The sequence below is a fragment of the Frieseomelitta varia genome, unplaced genomic scaffold (genome assembly GCF_011392965.1).
Source record: "Frieseomelitta varia isolate USP_RPSP 00005682 unplaced genomic scaffold, Fvar_1.2 scaffold_317, whole genome shotgun sequence".
Taxonomy (NCBI): domain Eukaryota; kingdom Metazoa; phylum Arthropoda; class Insecta; order Hymenoptera; family Apidae; genus Frieseomelitta; species Frieseomelitta varia.
The window spans coordinates 166029-181920 of NW_025110054.1; the positions used below are offsets into that span (position 1 = coordinate 166029).

A 15892-nucleotide genomic window follows, 5' to 3' on the forward strand; every position below is an offset into this window, starting at 1 on the left:
TAAGGAATAAGAGGTAGAATCTTTTAATATTTTACAAAATATCTGATAAGACTATCTCGTTACGATAAGACAAGGTGACGTTGATAAAATTGGAAATACATGGGATAAATTAAGTGTCATTCTCCGCGTGCACAATATATGTACCATTAGTAAGTATATTAAATTCATGTTTTATCTTTAACTGTATCACATTAATCACGCATAATTTCGAAAACTTATATTTATATTAAATTAAATAATATTATTTTATTTTAGTATTCTATATAGTACTAAAGGCTTATTATAATACATATATCAATATGGCACAAAAAACCAGTGCTATTAAATTAGTCAAACTTCGAGAATTAATGGAAGCTGCCCAAGTAGGTGGTCTTAAAGGGAAAGGTATTCAGGCTTTGGTTGTAAGTTCAGATGACGCTCATCAATCAGAATATTTAAGAGATTATGATAAAAGGATTCGTTTCATAAGTGGTTTCACTGGTTCTTTCGGTACTGCAATTATTACCCCAAATAAAGCTATGCTGTGGACTGATGGAAGATACTATATGCAAGCTATAGCAGAATTTGATCCACCAGAGGCATGGACTTTGATGAAAGAAGGTTTATTAAATACTCCAACCAGAGCTGCATGGTTGATTTCTAATTTACCTCCCAAGTCTACCGTTGGAGCAGATGCTAATTTAATAAGTTATACAGAATGGGCAGTTTTACATACCAGCTTAACTGCTGCTGGTCACTGTTTGATGCCTCTTGAAGAGAATCTAATTGATAAAGTTTGGGGTGATGAACAGCCTGCTCCTACAGCTAACATTGTTTTACCTCAACCGTTACAATTTTCTGGATGCAGTGCAGGGAAAAAAATAAAACTATGTAGACAAGTAATGAATAAAAATAACGTGAAAGCACTTGTAATCTCAGCTTTGGATGAAGTAGCATACATTCTGAATTTAAGAGGATCTGATATACCTTATAATCCTGTTTTCTTTGCATATGTTATTCTTACATTAAATGAATTACATTTATTCATTGATAAAACTAGACTTATTGAAGAAGCTCAGCAACAATTAACTAATGAAGAAGTAAATGTAGTTTATCACCCATATGGAGATGTACATAATTTTTTGAAAAAAATTGCAAACTCATGTGCAAATGATGACAAAATATGGGTAAGTAATGGTTCTAGTTATGCTTTACACACTGACTGCGGAGAAGCCAAAAAGCACACAAAAATTACCCCAATAAGTGTTATGAAAGCAGTAAAAAATAACATTGAAATAGAAGGAATGAAAGCGGCACACGTACGTGATTCAGTAGCACTTGTAAAATACTTTGCTTGGTTGGAAGATCAAGTTAAGAATAAAAAGAATACAATTACAGAAATATCTGGAGCGACTCAACTTGAAAAATTTAGACAGTAAGAGAGTTTGAATACAGCATTATAATATTCGAATATAGTAAAAATTAATTACAATCTATTATCTTAAAGACAGCAGGAACATTTCATTGGACTTAGCTTTCCTACAATATCTTCAGTTGGACCACATGGAGCAATAATACATTATCTACCAACATCGAAAACAGACGTGCCAATTACAGATGAAGAAATTTATCTTTGCGATTCTGGTGCACAATATCGAGATGGTACTACAGATGTTACAAGGACATTACATTTTGGTAATCCATCAAGTTTCGAGCGCGAATGTTTTACAAGAGTATTTAAAGGACAGTGTCGTCTTTCATCGACTATTTTCCCTTTAATGATACGGGGAAATTACCTCGATACACTTGCCCGGGAAAATTTATGGAATGTCGGGTAAATATATCTATTTTTTCTTATAAAATGGAAAATATTTATTTATATTTAAATGTACAATTACAGTCTTAATTATCTTCACGGTACCGGACATGGAATAGGTTCATATTTAAACGTTCATGAAGGACCAATTGGTATTTCTTGGAAACCATATCCTGATGATCCAGGCTTACAACCTGGCATGTTTCTATCAAATGGTATAAAATAAAAGCACATTTTTTGTCATTATATTGTACATATATTCTAATAGTGTCACTATAACTGGCAAAATTATTAGAACCAGGATACTATGAGGACGAGAAATTTGGCATTAGATTAGAAAATATAGAATTGATAGTAAAGGCAAACACATCATACAATCATAAAAATCGTGGCTTTCTTACATTTGAAACTGTTACACTGGTGCCTATACAGACTAAGCTACTTGACGTTTCCTTATTAACAGATAATGAGGTATAGATTCAATTTATTCTTTGCATATTGATCGCTATAAAATGATTGGTTGTAAATTTTTTTTTCAGATTCAATATTTAAATAATTACCATACAAAATGCTTGAATACTTTGAAACCACTATTGCAAGGGCCAGAAAATGCTCAAGCACTTGAGTGGCTAGAGAGAGAAACTCAACCTCTCACGAAATAATTGCTAATTCGTAAGAACAAATTCCATAAAATTACAAAATTTTCTTATCTTTTACAGTACGCAATAAATTCTTTATATAATTACTTCAATTGCAACTAATCCCATATTCTTTAGTAACTTCGGAACTCCAATTCTTTGTAAATCAATATGTTTGCTTTATCAATGCAAAAATCAATGAAATATCTTATCAATAATCACCAAAACAACCAAGGAGGTTGATGCAATTTATCCAGAGAAGTATAAGTTAAATTCACCGGGATATTGATTAAGGCAAATGGTTGATTCAAACGTTTTAGAGTTTGCCGGATCATTTTGCCGTTTTTACCGAGCAAAAATCCAGCGGGAATGTTTACTGTCTTTGTCGACGGAATCGTATCGTCGCGTATCATCTCTATATAGTAGTACTCAGCCCATAGAGAATTAGTTATTGATTCTTCAATAGAAGATGAGTGATAATCTGCTATAATTACAGCCTTTGCCCCAGCTTCTTCAGCCATTATACTTTTAGCAAAGAAACTACAGTCTCCTCTTTCGACTAACGCAATTCTACCTTTTAGTTCTTTGGCATTTTTTGCTATTTGACAACCATGAGGAGGATCAGTTGGAACCAAAGGAATTCCTTCTTCCAAAAAACTTGCATTCTGAAAATATACATTACAAATACAATAGATAAAATTAAAACGTTTATTTTTAATATTTTGATCAGTTAGCAAAATGTACATCAACTTACGAATGGCGCTCCAAAGTCTTTCGCGGGTCTTAATTTGTATGTATACTCCAATTCCGGTGGATATATAATTTCAAAAAACACATCTGTTCCAATACTTGTGTCAAAGTACGAACGTAACGATTTGAACGTGAGGGAATGTTCTAAAAGGAATTGTTTAATTACAAATCGTTAAGTAACGTTTTCATTTATAACCTCGCGACTTTGAAATTACTAATTACTAACCTCCACCAATGCCGTCCGATATCCCAATGTTGACGAGTATGAGAATTAGGCAAGATCCAAGCAATTTTATTCCTTGCACTTGCATGGTGCATTCACATTGTTATTAATGATATTTCTATGAATATCATAAGAAATTTAATCGGATTAACATAACAGACAAGTAATAAACTATTTCGTGTGTCACTCATTGATGCGACAGTATATAGTGACACGCGACTCGATCGAATATAATAACGACCACGTTATCAAATTCTATTGGGTAATATCAAATATTATTACAAGCGTGGATATTAAAAGATCTACGAATATATATGTGGGAAACAAATTTTTATATTATTTTTGAATATTTACAACGAATTATAATTAAAAAATCGTAATAAGTTCGTTATCTGTTGATTTCCTGAGAAAGAATTCTTTTTACCAACAGTTGACAATCCAGGATAACTTCGTTTCTCACTTTACTATGATTGAAGAAATTTTATTCACATTTTCGGCGTAACTGATTATAAAAATAAAAAAAAAAGTACTAGAATTTTATTTTTATATGAGCGATAAATTTAGAATACGTACATGGAATGATTATGTAAAGTAAAACCGAAACCTTCTGCTATCTGCTGGCGTAGAAACGAACTTTTTACTAGAAATTGTCGAAAAAGAATTGCTTTTTTCCAGATAAGTTCACATCATATTCTCTCGAAATTTCCAGGTAAAACGAAAAAGGGTGTTCGATTCTCGAACAATCAAATCAACTATTTCGGCTATCGATAAAGTACAAAATTGCAACGACGAAAGGAAGTGAAAATATGCGCATGCGCAATACTCCACTGCATTTTATGAATGGATGAACAAGTGAATGAACAGACGTCAGCTGCGTAGGTTCGGTACATACACGTATGTACACTACTTGTGAATCCTATAAAATTGTAAAATACATTAAAAACATTTTCACATTTCGTTTTAGGATATATTACTTAAGAATTGCAACTCAAATATTAGCATGGAATAGATGACAACGAGAGAAAATATAAAATTGTATAATGCAATTAGACTAAAAAATAAAATGTATGTACATATTCGTGTTTTTAAACATTTTATGAACATTTTTCTTTTGTATTTTTGACGCAATATGGACTGAATCTCAAGTATTGGACAAGTCGAAATATACATTCACATTTTATTTCTTTCATGAGAGACTTGTGACGTAAATGGTAGAAAGTCGAATAGTAATCGCCTTTTTTTTTACTGCTTTTCATTGTGCAGCGAGTTCGAAATAGCAAGTTACACGCGTACGTTTCCCGCCCACGAATCCGCGATCCCATTCCACTAGATGTATTGTGGGATTATAAAATATTTTAATGAAACGTAATGTTTGGTATTAACTCGTAATGTTTGTTTTCGTTTTTTTTTTTTCCAAATTATTGACGCTTGATTGATATGAAAACCGAGTGATCGATTTGCAGTCGATCGTTTACCAGAGTACATTTCAAACGCTTTGGTTTTATCAAATATAAATAATCGCGAGATAAAATTAAATAATTTTACTCCAATTTCTATCTCCGACTTGAAATCGTGAAAAGCACGAATGCACCGTGACAAGTATTACTTCACCGAGTTCATTTTAAAGTCGATTCATAGAAACGGAATCCCATTGACGTTAATGTACTTAAAAACCTAAAATTGGAAGAACCGACGACATCCACGAAACAATGTAATTCCTCTAATCGAATGCATTTGTATACTTGGCCAATCTCGTTACTCGAGGATTTTATGCATTTAAACTGCACGTAAAACTTATGTAAAATGCACATCCCCCGGTTTAAAAGTTTCTTAGAACGCTTTAATATTTTTAATAATGGATATTTGATGTAGATTACAAACTTTATCTTGCGTGCATCTTTACAGTTTATACGCGAACTACCTTCTTTGCCGCATAAACTATTTTAAAACTTTAAAGCGTAGACGTGTATTAGACATTCAAAGTACAATGTATTGAAACAAATCTCTACTTAAATCCTGTTTCTTTGCTAGAATTGAAGTTAATTGAGTTCAAGTTAATTGATTATCGTATGTTTATTGTTCCTCGCATGGATACGAGCCTGCATAAATATCCCGAGTCTGCTTGTCGTTATTCTCGGTTGGTGCAAAAATCAAACGTTGCAACGGCGCAACACAAAGTGACACAGAGTCCCGGGTAAAAATAAGGAGTGGCGATCAACGTAATTCCTAAAATATCTGCGACGAACGTACGAGCCGACTATTTTTGTAACACCTTTGCAACCCTCTGTGGTGAGTGGTGGTGATGGTGGTGATGGTGGTGGTGGTGGTGGTGGTGGTGGTGGTGGCAGAACAGTGCAAACGTTTGCTCCCTTTCGCAGACAACTCCATCCCTCCGGATTACGACGGCGTCAGAACTTCTCCTCTCACCCCCTCCGCCCGGAGAGTCGGGGAGTATGATGGTGGTAGGGAGTGGCAAAAGGGAGGGGGGAGGGGTGGCAGAGAGGTAGAAGGAGAAACAGAGGGTCGTCAGGACGCTCTCCCCGGACTCGAGCGGTCAAGGGCAGTGGCGTCGCGTGACGTCATACGGCGCTGCAGTGACGCAATCAGTCGCCAGGGCAACTCGTCGGCTGACGGTCGCCAGGCAACCCTGTTGTTGCTCCTCTAGCCCCGGCTTCTACCCCCTGCCGTGACCGTTCCATCGAGCTCGCGGTCGCGTTCTATCCTCTGCACGTGCCGTTCCTCAATGAATCCCCCTTCGCTCTCTCGCGCCACCTTTTTGCCCTTCCCCACTACCAGCACCGCATACACCGCTTCCACCGTCTCTCTACCTTGCTTTTACGTCGACGTGACCCTAACCCCCAGCGAGGACTTCTCCGGATGCTGCCCGTACACGCGACCCGATCCAAGGATTCTTTCCTCTTCCTCTCTCTCTCTCTCTCTCTCTCTTTGGTTTCGATCATTCCTCACTTATCCAGAACGTTGATTCGTAGTACAATTGCAAAATGTATCGTTGCATTTATTATAATACGTATTGTTTAAATTTCGTCTCCTTTAGGTTTAGTATTTTCGTAGTATAAAAAACGTGACATTACGAAAGAGAAAAAAGACGTTTCATCTGTAGAGGATAAGATGTGCAAAAGGTTACCAATCGATCTATCTTTAATCCACTTGTCTTTATTAAGCTTTCGACATCATAGATTCTAGCCGAGGGGCGATCTGTTTAACAAATTAAATCGATAGTGTCCTTTTATAAGAAACTCAACTCATCCCAATTTCTGTCGTTCCGTTCTAGGCAGACCACCTAGCAGCCGTTTCACCCCTCGCGGCCGGCTTACCGAATTGCGTCACACCGTTACCAGAGACGCGAAATTCGAGACCTCGCCAGCTCGTTATATACTGTTCTTTCATCGATCTCGTCGGATAACACGAGAATGGCAAAAATCGTAAGTCAAAGGTAAGCGATACGGATCGTAGGGGTTAGAGATGTAGTTGGAGATCGGTGCAGCGGCAATAGACTCTTTCTCCTTGAGCTTAGTGCTCTTAAGACACACGATACACGTGCACGTTATTATTATTATTATTTTCATTTTTAATTCATTAATATGACTGATGGTGTTCTTTTTCCGTGGCGTTGTTCATAATGAAACTTTATATTAATATTTAAGTTAAAATGAACAAATAGCCGACTGGCCTTTCTTATATCGATTCAATATTTTCTCAACGTATCACTCTACGTTCGTCGTGTAATATAATCGAAGAAAGTACATTTTCTTAGTTTTCGTTGATCTTCGAGGATTCATTGAGAGATTGTTTCCTGAAGTCTGTTGAATGGAAGATGCTCTCATGAAATGCAGAAGCATTTCAGAGTATTCGTGACCGATTTTGAAATGTTTCAGAATGATCTCTGCATATACAGCCAGACACCTACGTGTATGCGTCTATGGAGTCGGACCACGAGCAAAGCAGCAACAGGTTTAATCGCGTCGGGGTGTGGCTGACTGACTGGCTGGCCGGCTCCGCTCATTCGGCTGCTCTTTTGCCGCGTCGATGCGCCACTCATCGTCAGCTGGGGAAAACCTGGACACCGGTCTGGAAATTACAATAAAATGAAAAGGAACAGAAAAAAAAAAATAGATCAAAACAAACACGCTGGATTTCTCGGTGATCGCGTTTTACCGGTCGTTTCTCTGACTCGAGCAAAGAAAACCGACTGCTGTTTCCTCTGGTCTGCTCTCCTGCTGTCATATACTTCATGCCTCGTTATCAGCTAACTTAAAAAAGAAAAAAAGAAAAATAAACCATAAAATAATAATAAAAAAAAAAAAAGAATAATGAAGAAAGGAAAAAAGAACTACGATTGATAAAAAAAAGTGGTAGAAAAAGTGTTGTAATATTTATCGACGGATATCGATGGATATCGACAGACTCGGCAGACGTGACGAGTGTCAAGAGGGATGAAGCTGGCGCGCATAATCGGAAGTCGCGTTGGTGCAGCGTCGCGGCGGGGAATCAAATTTCAGCAACACCTACGGCGAACCACGGTGCCTCGGAGTCGACGTTACCTGACTCATCCCATCGTTCGATCGTCCGGCCGGTCGCGCGACCCAACATGCATTTTTCTTCTTCGAGGGACCCCGGCCCCGGAGCCTTGCATATCCACGGAGGAACTATATTTTACGACAATCTTTTTGCTCGGCTGCACGCGCGCCAGCGCGGCGTATACGCGATCCTTATGTGTCGTGCGAGGAGCGCGTCGTGCTTGTCAGTCGTTAGTGGGAGGGATGTCTATGCTGGGAGAGGGAACGAGAAGGAGAAGCGGTTCGAGAGTCGCGGAGCGAGACGGAGATGAAACGACAACGAGAGAGGTTTAGATCTGTTGGTTCGTAGAGAGAACGAGACGGAACGATCGAAGGAGAAAGCGGGAAGCAGCTCGCTTCGAGACGAGGATCGAGGCAATCGAGGAAGAGAGCAAAACGAAAGAGAGAAAAGGAGATAGGGAATGCGGAGAACGAGAGAGAGAGAGAGAGAGAGAGAGAGATACGACGAATGACTTGGTAGAAGAAGGATGGGGCAGAGTCGCGGAAAAGAACGTTGGGAAGAGGAAGAGAGGATTGAAAGAGGATGGGGAATAATGGTGGAAGAGGGACAGAAGGTATCACGAAGTGCAGAGGAGGCCTCATCTCGATCTTGGTCCTATTTATAGACGTGCTCTCACAGCCTCACTCCTGCCCACTTCTTGCACTGTCTCTCCTATATAGGTGTGCATACACCTATGTAGTGGCCATTGCACGTTCTCCACACGCGAGAGCCAGCGAGCCGGCCAAAACTGTTCGTCCGAGCGCGAAGAATCGATGACGTGGACTCTCTCTCGCTGAGCGTCGAGACGCTGGCTGCCACCAGTAGTTCTCTTCTCGTAGAGAAACTTATCCACCTCGAAAGACATCATCGTCTTCCGTTAATTAGTCGATTACGGGAACGGTCGTTTCGTCGTGACCGGTAGCACGAACCGGCACTTCTTTTTTCTTTTTTTTTTTTTTTTTCGGCTCCTCAGCTGAATCATATGGATTACCTTTTTTGGAAGAACCAACGTCGCTCTGGGCAACCAACCGACGACGATTCTTTATTTCGACGTGTTCTCGAAATCGTCTTTTCCTTTTCTCTTCCCGGAATCTTTCCACTCCGAAAATTGCATAAAATGAAACTCACTTTACGTCATTACGTCGGAAAATACAATACTTTCGCAAGGAGTTTTCGAATTTTCCACGAAATTTTCGCGAAAATTTAGCGAAGCCAAACCTGGACCGAATGAATTGGCCCCCGACCGATGGCCGATCGATAAAGAACTTAAAGAACTCGGCAGTGGAGAGAGGGAACTGCAATATCGAGTCTGTCTCGAGAAATAGAGAAAAATTGGCACGCGCGACTGCTGCTAATTGCCGGCTGTTCGCGATTGGTATCGTTCGCGCCGCGGGAAAAAATCGGCGATAAGCGTAGCCGGAAAGTCCGATCGCGTTTAGGCGCCAACCGCGCGTGTTCACGGTGAAAGGTTGTAAGCGGGAAACGCGGCAGAAAACGAAGCGTGTTCCATCGAGAGCGGCCAGTCTCGTGCAACACACACGGAGACCGGTCCTTATTAATCTCTAGGTGGCCGCCTTTCGAACGCACCACCACGGAGGAACAATAGTTCGGTCGCGTAGGATGCGGTTCGTCGTATCGACATCGCTTGATCGTCGATGCCCTATTCGGTAATTGTCGATGATCGATAAAGATGTCTGACGATCGATGAATGTGCCTGACGCTAACGCGCAAAAGGGGAAAAATAATGGTTGAGGCATACTGGAGATATCGTTCAACGTGACAAACGACACTGTTGCACACCATTTATGCTCGTGAACATATCACAAATAAGCGGCACGGACGATTTATGGCTTATCATAGCTTTCGCTGATCGCGAATACCGATAAATTCGGCAATATATAAAACTACATATCGAAAGCATCGGGGCATCGAAAACGAAACGTGCTTTCAGCTTTAACCTCGGCTTTAACCTTCCTTCTCGCCGTTAAAGGTGATAACGCGACGAGGCGAGAATGAACTTTCGAGGCAGGGGTTTGTGGTCGACGATTACGAGCGTGTTGTTGGTACCGGCGACGGGGGGGGGGGGAAGGGGGAGGAATGGGACAAGAACAACCAGACGTTGCGCTGTTGCAATGTTAACTTTGTATTTTTGTTAATAATCGTCGTAGGGAAACCGGCCAGATTAAAACGGCAACGATGATTACAACACAAATATACAGGTAGTTGAGAGATTCCTTTCTGTGCATTGCACACTCGGAGCACCATATTGTATAATAGTTACACATAATTTGTCCAATTATAGTGTAATTATCGTTCGTAAAAAAATTGTCCTCTCTACTTCTCTTTTCTCTTAATCTTCGCTAACCCATTCGCTAATTCTTTTCTTCTCCCTTTCTCTCTCGCAGTCGTATCGCATTTACACACCGATACATACATACATACATACATACAGGCAGACAGACAGACAGACAGACAGACAGACAGACAGACAGATGCAAGCATAACTTCTCGCTCTCTCTCTCTCTTTTTCTTTCTCTTTATCTTTCTCTGCTTTTTATTTCACAGGAACGCGCGTGCGTGCGCGTGTACGCTCCTCTGCCTACATATTTTCCGATCTATCTAGAACAATAGCGGATAATATCGCACACGCGTCGATGCAACAATCGCCGTGTAGGTACAGAGCGCGTAGAACGCTGGGGATCCATAAGCTGTGCGCGTTGCCGCGCGTTTCGTTATTAATTATAATTGTTATTTAATATAATTATAATATTATAATCATAATAAAAATAATCCTTTAATTTTAACAATATGTATATATATATATATATATATATATCTCCTCTGTTCATATATATATTATATATATCATATATATATAATATAGATACATATACATGTATATAGAGAGAGAGACTTTGTTTTGTTTTTTTTTTTTTGTTAATAAATAGAGCAACATATACATAATATTAATCGCCGCTAAAACTTATATTTTATACACGTAAACGATCGCAGTGTAGACGGGGAAAGGACGAGAGGAAAGGAGGGAAAGTAGGGCGACAAGATTAAAAGGAGGAAAGTGAAAGATTTTATGGGTTTCTCTCCTATTCTCTCTCTCTCTCTCTCTCTCTCTCTCTATCTTTCTATTTCTCTCGCGACTCGATTAGACGTAACTTATGTGTACATATGTATAACACGTTATATACATATTTACAAGTGAATACTCCCGATTTAACAACGATAACCGCGACTAATACAGTGTTTTTACTCGTGGGGTTTGCTGGCGGTGAAGAAGAGGGTTAATTCTCACACAAGGGACGAGGGACGCTCTTCGGGATTTGACTCGAAAGCTAAAACTCAAGGGACTCTGTGAAAAGTGAATTCTAACACGGAGTGAAAGGGGTAGCAGGAGATAGCAGGTGGTGGCAAGAAGTTTCGCGAGGACACGAAGGGAAAGAAGTCCGAGATTTAGCGTGTCCGGAGCACGAGGGATGTTTGTGAGGAACGAGTGAACGAGTTTCAGAGGTAGAGGACGATAACAAATACATGTAAGAAGCGAATTATTCGATCGTGATGATTGAAAGACACGAGGTTCGAGGACGCAAAATAGTGTGTTTTTGTGTGTGTGTGTGTGTGTGTGTGTGCGCGCGCGCGCGCGCGCGCATATGTATGTATGTAACACCGATCTAGTCCGTCGGTGTCGGTCGAATCATGAAAATGCATCAGGGTCTCGTGATTGTGCCCTCTCATAGAATTAACGATACCGATCGTGAGAAAGACATATCGAACTTTACATATTTCATCATTTCATCGGTCGAGTGTTCGTGATTTATAAAAATATACTTAGAAAATACACGTCGGTGCGCGACAATGTTGCTGGATTCGAAAATTGCACGATTATTGGCCGAAGGGACGAACACTCGGTAAAAGGATCGCAAACATCGACCGGTTTCGATCATGAGAGAGCTGGAAAAGTTGATACGCGATCCCCTGATCGTTTTAAGAAGCGTGCTCGCGCATGGCTATGTTTTTCTTTTTCTTTTTTCTCACGCGCTCGTTTGCATGCGATCGAGAGTGCGCCATTCCTCTCTCTCTCTCTCTCTCTCTCTCCCTCGGCGAATTCCTCCCTGATTCCCGGAAGCTGCGGGACGGTATTGATTCCGCGTGATTCGTTGGAGATCCTGGTTGCAGTATATACTTCGCGACACCGGAATATTTTCGCGCGCGTATCTACGCGCGGTTAACGCGCGATTTTCGCATCTGCATCTCGTTCCCGATCGCAAACAGAGGTATAAAACGCGACCGCTGTAAATAACGATCTCCAACGCGCGTTCGCTTCGAATATTCTTGCCCATCGACTTTCTTCTTCTTCTCTCTTTCCTTCTCTCCACCCCCCGCCCCGCCGTTTGCCACTAAAAGCACGAAGACCGTATACTGACAATCGTCGAGGAAACAACCTAACAGTATCTCTCGGTAAAGCTAGAATTTTCGCTCAATGCCTGTTCCAAATACAACCGTACGTATATACATACATACATACATGCATACGTACGGCGACTTTCGATCTCTTCTTTTTTTCTCGTACGAAGGGGCAAAAGGGACGGGAGAGAATGAAATAAATTGAAACGAGAGCTCGAGGGGAGAAAAAGGTTGTAGCACATACATACGTGTACTGTGTGTATATACCGCAACTTTGTGTCTCACCGTTCGTTCTCGATCGTTCCTCCAGCGAGATCAAGAGGGAAAAGGGTTCGATCGATCCGTTTTCTAACACGCGACGAGTCCGTCGTCGGGACCGACCACACACCCGGACACGGACATTTGCGCTTTACGTACCGTATCGAAACTCTAGTCCCGACTAAAAATTATCCACGACGTTATTTACAATGGATCGTTTACGGAAAATTCTCCGAGAATATTATCCCTTACGTACTACTGTCCGAGAAGTACTACTGTCTCGGTATCACGCGTCGTTATACCGGCGAGAAGAACATGCCGTCGATTCGGTGGCGAGGCCAATCCTTGGAGACGTCGAGCCCCAGTCGTCAATCGCTGGCAACGCCGACGACGATCGACGACGGATCAGTCGGTGACGGATCAGTCAGCACCAACCTGGTCTGGTTCGTCTGTTCCGTCTAAAGGTCTCCGTCGTTTCCTCATCGTCTGGCAAGCTGAGAGAAGCTGCGAGCATGATCGAAGGAGGTCGAAGGTTGAAGGAATGAGCGCGGAGATGTACGATCGTCGCATGAAAAGAGGAAGGCGACATCACCTCGGAGACACACGCACAGAGTTCGTTAAACTCTTCTTCTCTTATTGATTGCAGGGTGGAGAAGCGTGGCTCTGAGGGTGATTCCTGGCGGAGGCGTGGCTGGCCTCGCGTTTCAGCCTCTGCTTCAGGTGAACCTTCGCGTGCCGTTTCTTCTCGTCGCTCCTCGCGAACTTGCGGCCGCACTGATCGCAACAGAACGGTTTCTCGCCGGTGTGCGTCCTCACGTGGGTGGTGAGATGGTCGCTCCTGGAGAAGGAGCGCATGCAAATGCGACACTGGAACGGTTTCTGGCCGGTGTGGATGCGAATGTGCCGGGTGAGCTCGTCGCTGCGGGAGAACCTGCGGTCACAGCCGTCCACGGGGCAGGCGTACGGCCGTTCGTGGACAGGAGTTTTGCTAGGTCGATTCGGATACTTTCGTGGCTTCACCGGGACCAACCTGAGCGGCACCGGGCTCTGATGGCAAACCTGCGAGAGAATCTCGTGCCCCTTGGACGTGCTCGGATTGTACTCGGCCAGTTGAACGCCTGTCGTGCCGGCTGACGGTGGCGGCGGTTGTTGTTGTTGTTGTTGCTGTTGCTGTTGACTAGGCTGAGGTTGTTGTTGCTGTTGCTGTTGCTGTTGAATGACCGGCCCGTAGCCACTCGTCCCGGTTGGTTCCTGCTTCAGCGTGGTCTCTTGATGGTGATGATGGGGATGATGATGGGACAGGAGATTCGGATCGTACGGGTCCTCGTGCGTCGTTAACCAGGCGGCCGGAGTGGTGGTTGGCGTGTCATGATAACCTGGTGGCGGGGGTGGCTTGGATTCGACCGGCAGAAGTTCGACGGTCTCGCCGTACGGGGCTGGGTGGAGCGTCGAGTGGAGGAAGGGTGAATTTGCCAAGGTCAAGGTCGGGGAGGTCAACGGACCCCAGAGCTCCTGACTAGTCGGTTGTTGTTGCTGCTGCTGTTGCTGCTGGGGCGGCTGCTGCTGATTCTGAAGGCTGTTGAGCGGCGAGGATTGCGTGCAGGTGGTGGTGAAGACGCCACGGTAAGTCAACGTCGGCACGTTGCAGATGTTGACGCCCGATGCTGGCGTTGAGGACACCGAAGACGTGGAGTGAGGAGAGTAAAGGATCACTCCGCCCTGCAACACGTTGCAACGGTCCGCGTCCTCTTGAGCCTGATGATGACGCGGTGGACTAGTGGAGGGTGGAGCGCCGGGCGTGCCCTGATCCTGAGATTCTTGGTGATGGTGGTGCCGATGATCCCTGCTGGCCGACGTAGCTGTCTCATCGTCCTCCGCTGTTGCCTCCTCGAGAGACAGATCTTCGCCCGCCAGGCTGCCTGTAAACCATTCATTCGAATTCTCAATCAGTTCTCCGAAATTCTCTACCTGAACGACGGTGGACAATGAACGGCGTAGGCCACGCGAGCACAGGCTAGACAGGCGTGGAACGGATTCGGACGCGCGAGTGCAAGCGCGCATCCCGCGGCCTAAACGAATCAACAGGAAAGACCGCGCGATAACGCAGGGATGGCTTTATCTGCGAGGCGAGAATTAGACCGGGTGCCTCTATCTGTCGTCTGCATCCTGCCGTTCTCTCGTTCTACTTCCTCCCTACGTACAATTACAAGCACAATCGTTACTTTTACTTCCTACCGAAAATCAAGTCGGCAGGCTCCCAGTAGGAGAAAAAATGCGCGGTCATCCGGCGGTGTGACGTTCTCTCTCTCTTTCTCTCTCTTTCACGGGAATTGAATCAGACGTCCTCGAAACGCGGCATGCGCCGAGTGTGCCGAACCATCTGTTCCGTATCAATAGTGTGTCTACGTTGAGTGTGCGAGAGTAGCTACTCGGATATACTATCGGCACGCGGACGATTCCACGCGACAGCGAAAAGAAACTAGAGGAAATAGAGGGGATTATTGTGTACGGAATACGACGATAAAGAGGAACGGTCTGTTACGTTTCGTCGGCGCGAGAAAGTCGCGGAAAAGACGACTATCGGCGTGACGGAGGGTGGTTGTATCGGTCTGGGCGGACGAGGTGGGGGCTCCTGGAAGCATGAATGAACTGGCAAGGGGTGGTGGGAGGCGGAGGAGAAGGCGGAGGTGGAGGCGGCACGGGTGTGATGCAGGGACGGGCGGGTGGAAGGTTTCTGAATGTCGGGGTCGCTGAGTATTGATCCGCGACAGGCGGGCAGGTTCGATATTAGCCGTTTTCGCGAGAGCCAACCGATATACGTCACATCGCGCCGGCACATCGTGCACTTGGCCGAGACCGACCGAGAACTTGGGCGGCGCGATCACTTTCGCAAAACTGGATGCGGGAGAGAGCCGGGTTTTCGAAGGGGTGCTCGACGCAGCCACGAGGGTAGCAGCAGCAGCAGGAGTTGGCAGATATGCAGAAAGCGAAAGTTGAGAAACGTTCGTGAAACGCAGCAAGTGCAAGGCCGCGAGAGGAGTTTCGAATCACAGCCGATTACTACTACTGGCTCGATGCGCGTTTATTTTCGCGTGTCTCGCTCCGACGAGTACCGAACGCTATTCGACTCGATTTCAACGATAACTAACCTCGCCGAGGCATTCTTGATTCGACAGATTAGAATTTTGTTTTCCTCGACGCGATTGCAAAAGCATGATAGAATAAGTTATCGTA

General features: G+C 43.4%; 4 protein-coding genes and 1 long non-coding RNA gene across 9 annotated transcripts in view; 2 read left to right on the forward strand and 3 right to left on the reverse strand.

The window, feature by feature from the left end:
* Positions 1 to 15: 15 nt before the first annotated feature.
* Positions 16 to 2540, forward strand: LOC122529975 (xaa-Pro aminopeptidase ApepP). Its single transcript, XM_043656550.1, has 6 exons — positions 16 to 149; positions 256 to 1414; positions 1487 to 1813; positions 1880 to 2010; positions 2091 to 2266; positions 2335 to 2540. The coding sequence occupies exons 2-6, from the start codon at positions 300 to 302 to the stop codon at positions 2455 to 2457; spliced, it is 1872 nt and encodes a 623-aa protein (XP_043512485.1). The 5' UTR covers positions 16 to 149; positions 256 to 299; the 3' UTR covers positions 2458 to 2540.
* Positions 1837 to 3657, reverse strand: LOC122529982 (PRADC1-like protein). Its single transcript, XM_043656565.1, has 3 exons — positions 3410 to 3657; positions 3188 to 3327; positions 1837 to 3098 (listed from the first exon to the last, which is right to left on the reverse strand). The coding sequence occupies exons 1-3, from the start codon at positions 3492 to 3494 to the stop codon at positions 2652 to 2654; spliced, it is 672 nt and encodes a 223-aa protein (XP_043512500.1). The 5' UTR covers positions 3495 to 3657; the 3' UTR covers positions 1837 to 2651.
* A 3115-nt stretch (positions 3658 to 6772) lies between these two features.
* On the forward strand, positions 6773 to 7508 carry LOC122529961. The gene is made up of 2 exons (XR_006306884.1): positions 6773 to 6860; positions 7303 to 7508. It is a non-coding gene; the product is annotated as an uncharacterized LOC122529961 (long non-coding RNA).
* On the reverse strand, positions 6854 to 8078 carry LOC122529959. Of its 2 annotated transcripts, none has more exons than XM_043656528.1 (3): positions 7969 to 8078; positions 7335 to 7495; positions 6854 to 7227 (listed from the first exon to the last, which is right to left on the reverse strand). In XM_043656528.1, exons 1-3 carry the CDS (start codon positions 8015 to 8017, stop codon positions 7132 to 7134), a joined length of 306 nt encoding a protein of 101 aa, XP_043512463.1. In that variant the 5' UTR covers positions 8018 to 8078; the 3' UTR covers positions 6854 to 7131. The 2 variants fall into 2 exon arrangements, 1 of the variants encoding a protein (XP_043512463.1); XR_006306883.1 differs by lacking the exon at positions 6854 to 7227 and adding an exon at positions 7555 to 7677 and having other exon boundaries at positions 7356 to 7495.
* A 2384-nt stretch (positions 8079 to 10462) lies between these two features.
* Positions 10463 to 15892, reverse strand: part of LOC122529958 (alpha-protein kinase 1-like) — a 38818-nt gene continuing 33388 nt past the window's right edge. For 2 of the 4 annotated variants that reach the window (XM_043656527.1, XM_043656526.1), the window contains exon 3: positions 11243 to 14577. In XM_043656527.1, the coding sequence (XP_043512462.1) occupies positions 13292 to 14577 (1286 nt within the window). In that variant the 3' untranslated portion in view covers positions 11243 to 13291. Of the gene's footprint in view, positions 10821 to 11242; positions 14578 to 15892 lie in introns of those variants that run through there. The other 2 variants (XR_006306880.1, XR_006306881.1) reach the window with 2 other exon arrangements.

Excerpts from the sequence above, each read along its gene's own strand:
- LOC122529975 (XM_043656550.1), top strand. The coding sequence starts at position 300 with ATGGCACAAAAAACCAGTGCTATTAAATTAGTCAAACTTCGAGAATTA. Across the intron at positions 1,814-1,879 it reads GAAAATTTATGGAATGTCGG|TCTTAATTATCTTCACGGTA; the intron begins GTAAATATATCT and ends GTACAATTACAG. Across the intron at positions 2,011-2,090 it reads TGGCATGTTTCTATCAAATG|AACCAGGATACTATGAGGAC; the intron begins GTATAAAATAAA and ends CAAAATTATTAG.
- LOC122529982 (XM_043656565.1), bottom strand. The coding sequence starts at position 3,494 with ATGCAAGTGCAAGGAATAAAATTGCTTGGATCTTGCCTAATTCTCATA. Across the intron at positions 3,328-3,409 it reads ATCGGACGGCATTGGTGGAG|AACATTCCCTCACGTTCAAA; the intron begins GTTAGTAATTAG and ends AATTCCTTTTAG. Across the intron at positions 3,099-3,187 it reads AAGACTTTGGAGCGCCATTC|AATGCAAGTTTTTTGGAAGA; the intron begins GTAAGTTGATGT and ends GTATATTTTCAG.
- LOC122529959 (XM_043656528.1), bottom strand. The coding sequence starts at position 8,017 with ATGTTGGGTCGCGCGACCGGCCGGACGATCGAACGATGGGATGAGTCA. Across the intron at positions 7,496-7,968 it reads CGAACGATGGGATGAGTCAG|ACCGGTGTCCAGGTTTTCCC; the intron begins GTAACGTCGACT and ends TGTAATTTCCAG. Across the intron at positions 7,228-7,334 it reads GACTCCATAGACGCATACAC|ACTTCAGGAAACAATCTCTC; the intron begins GTAGGTGTCTGG and ends TCCATTCAACAG.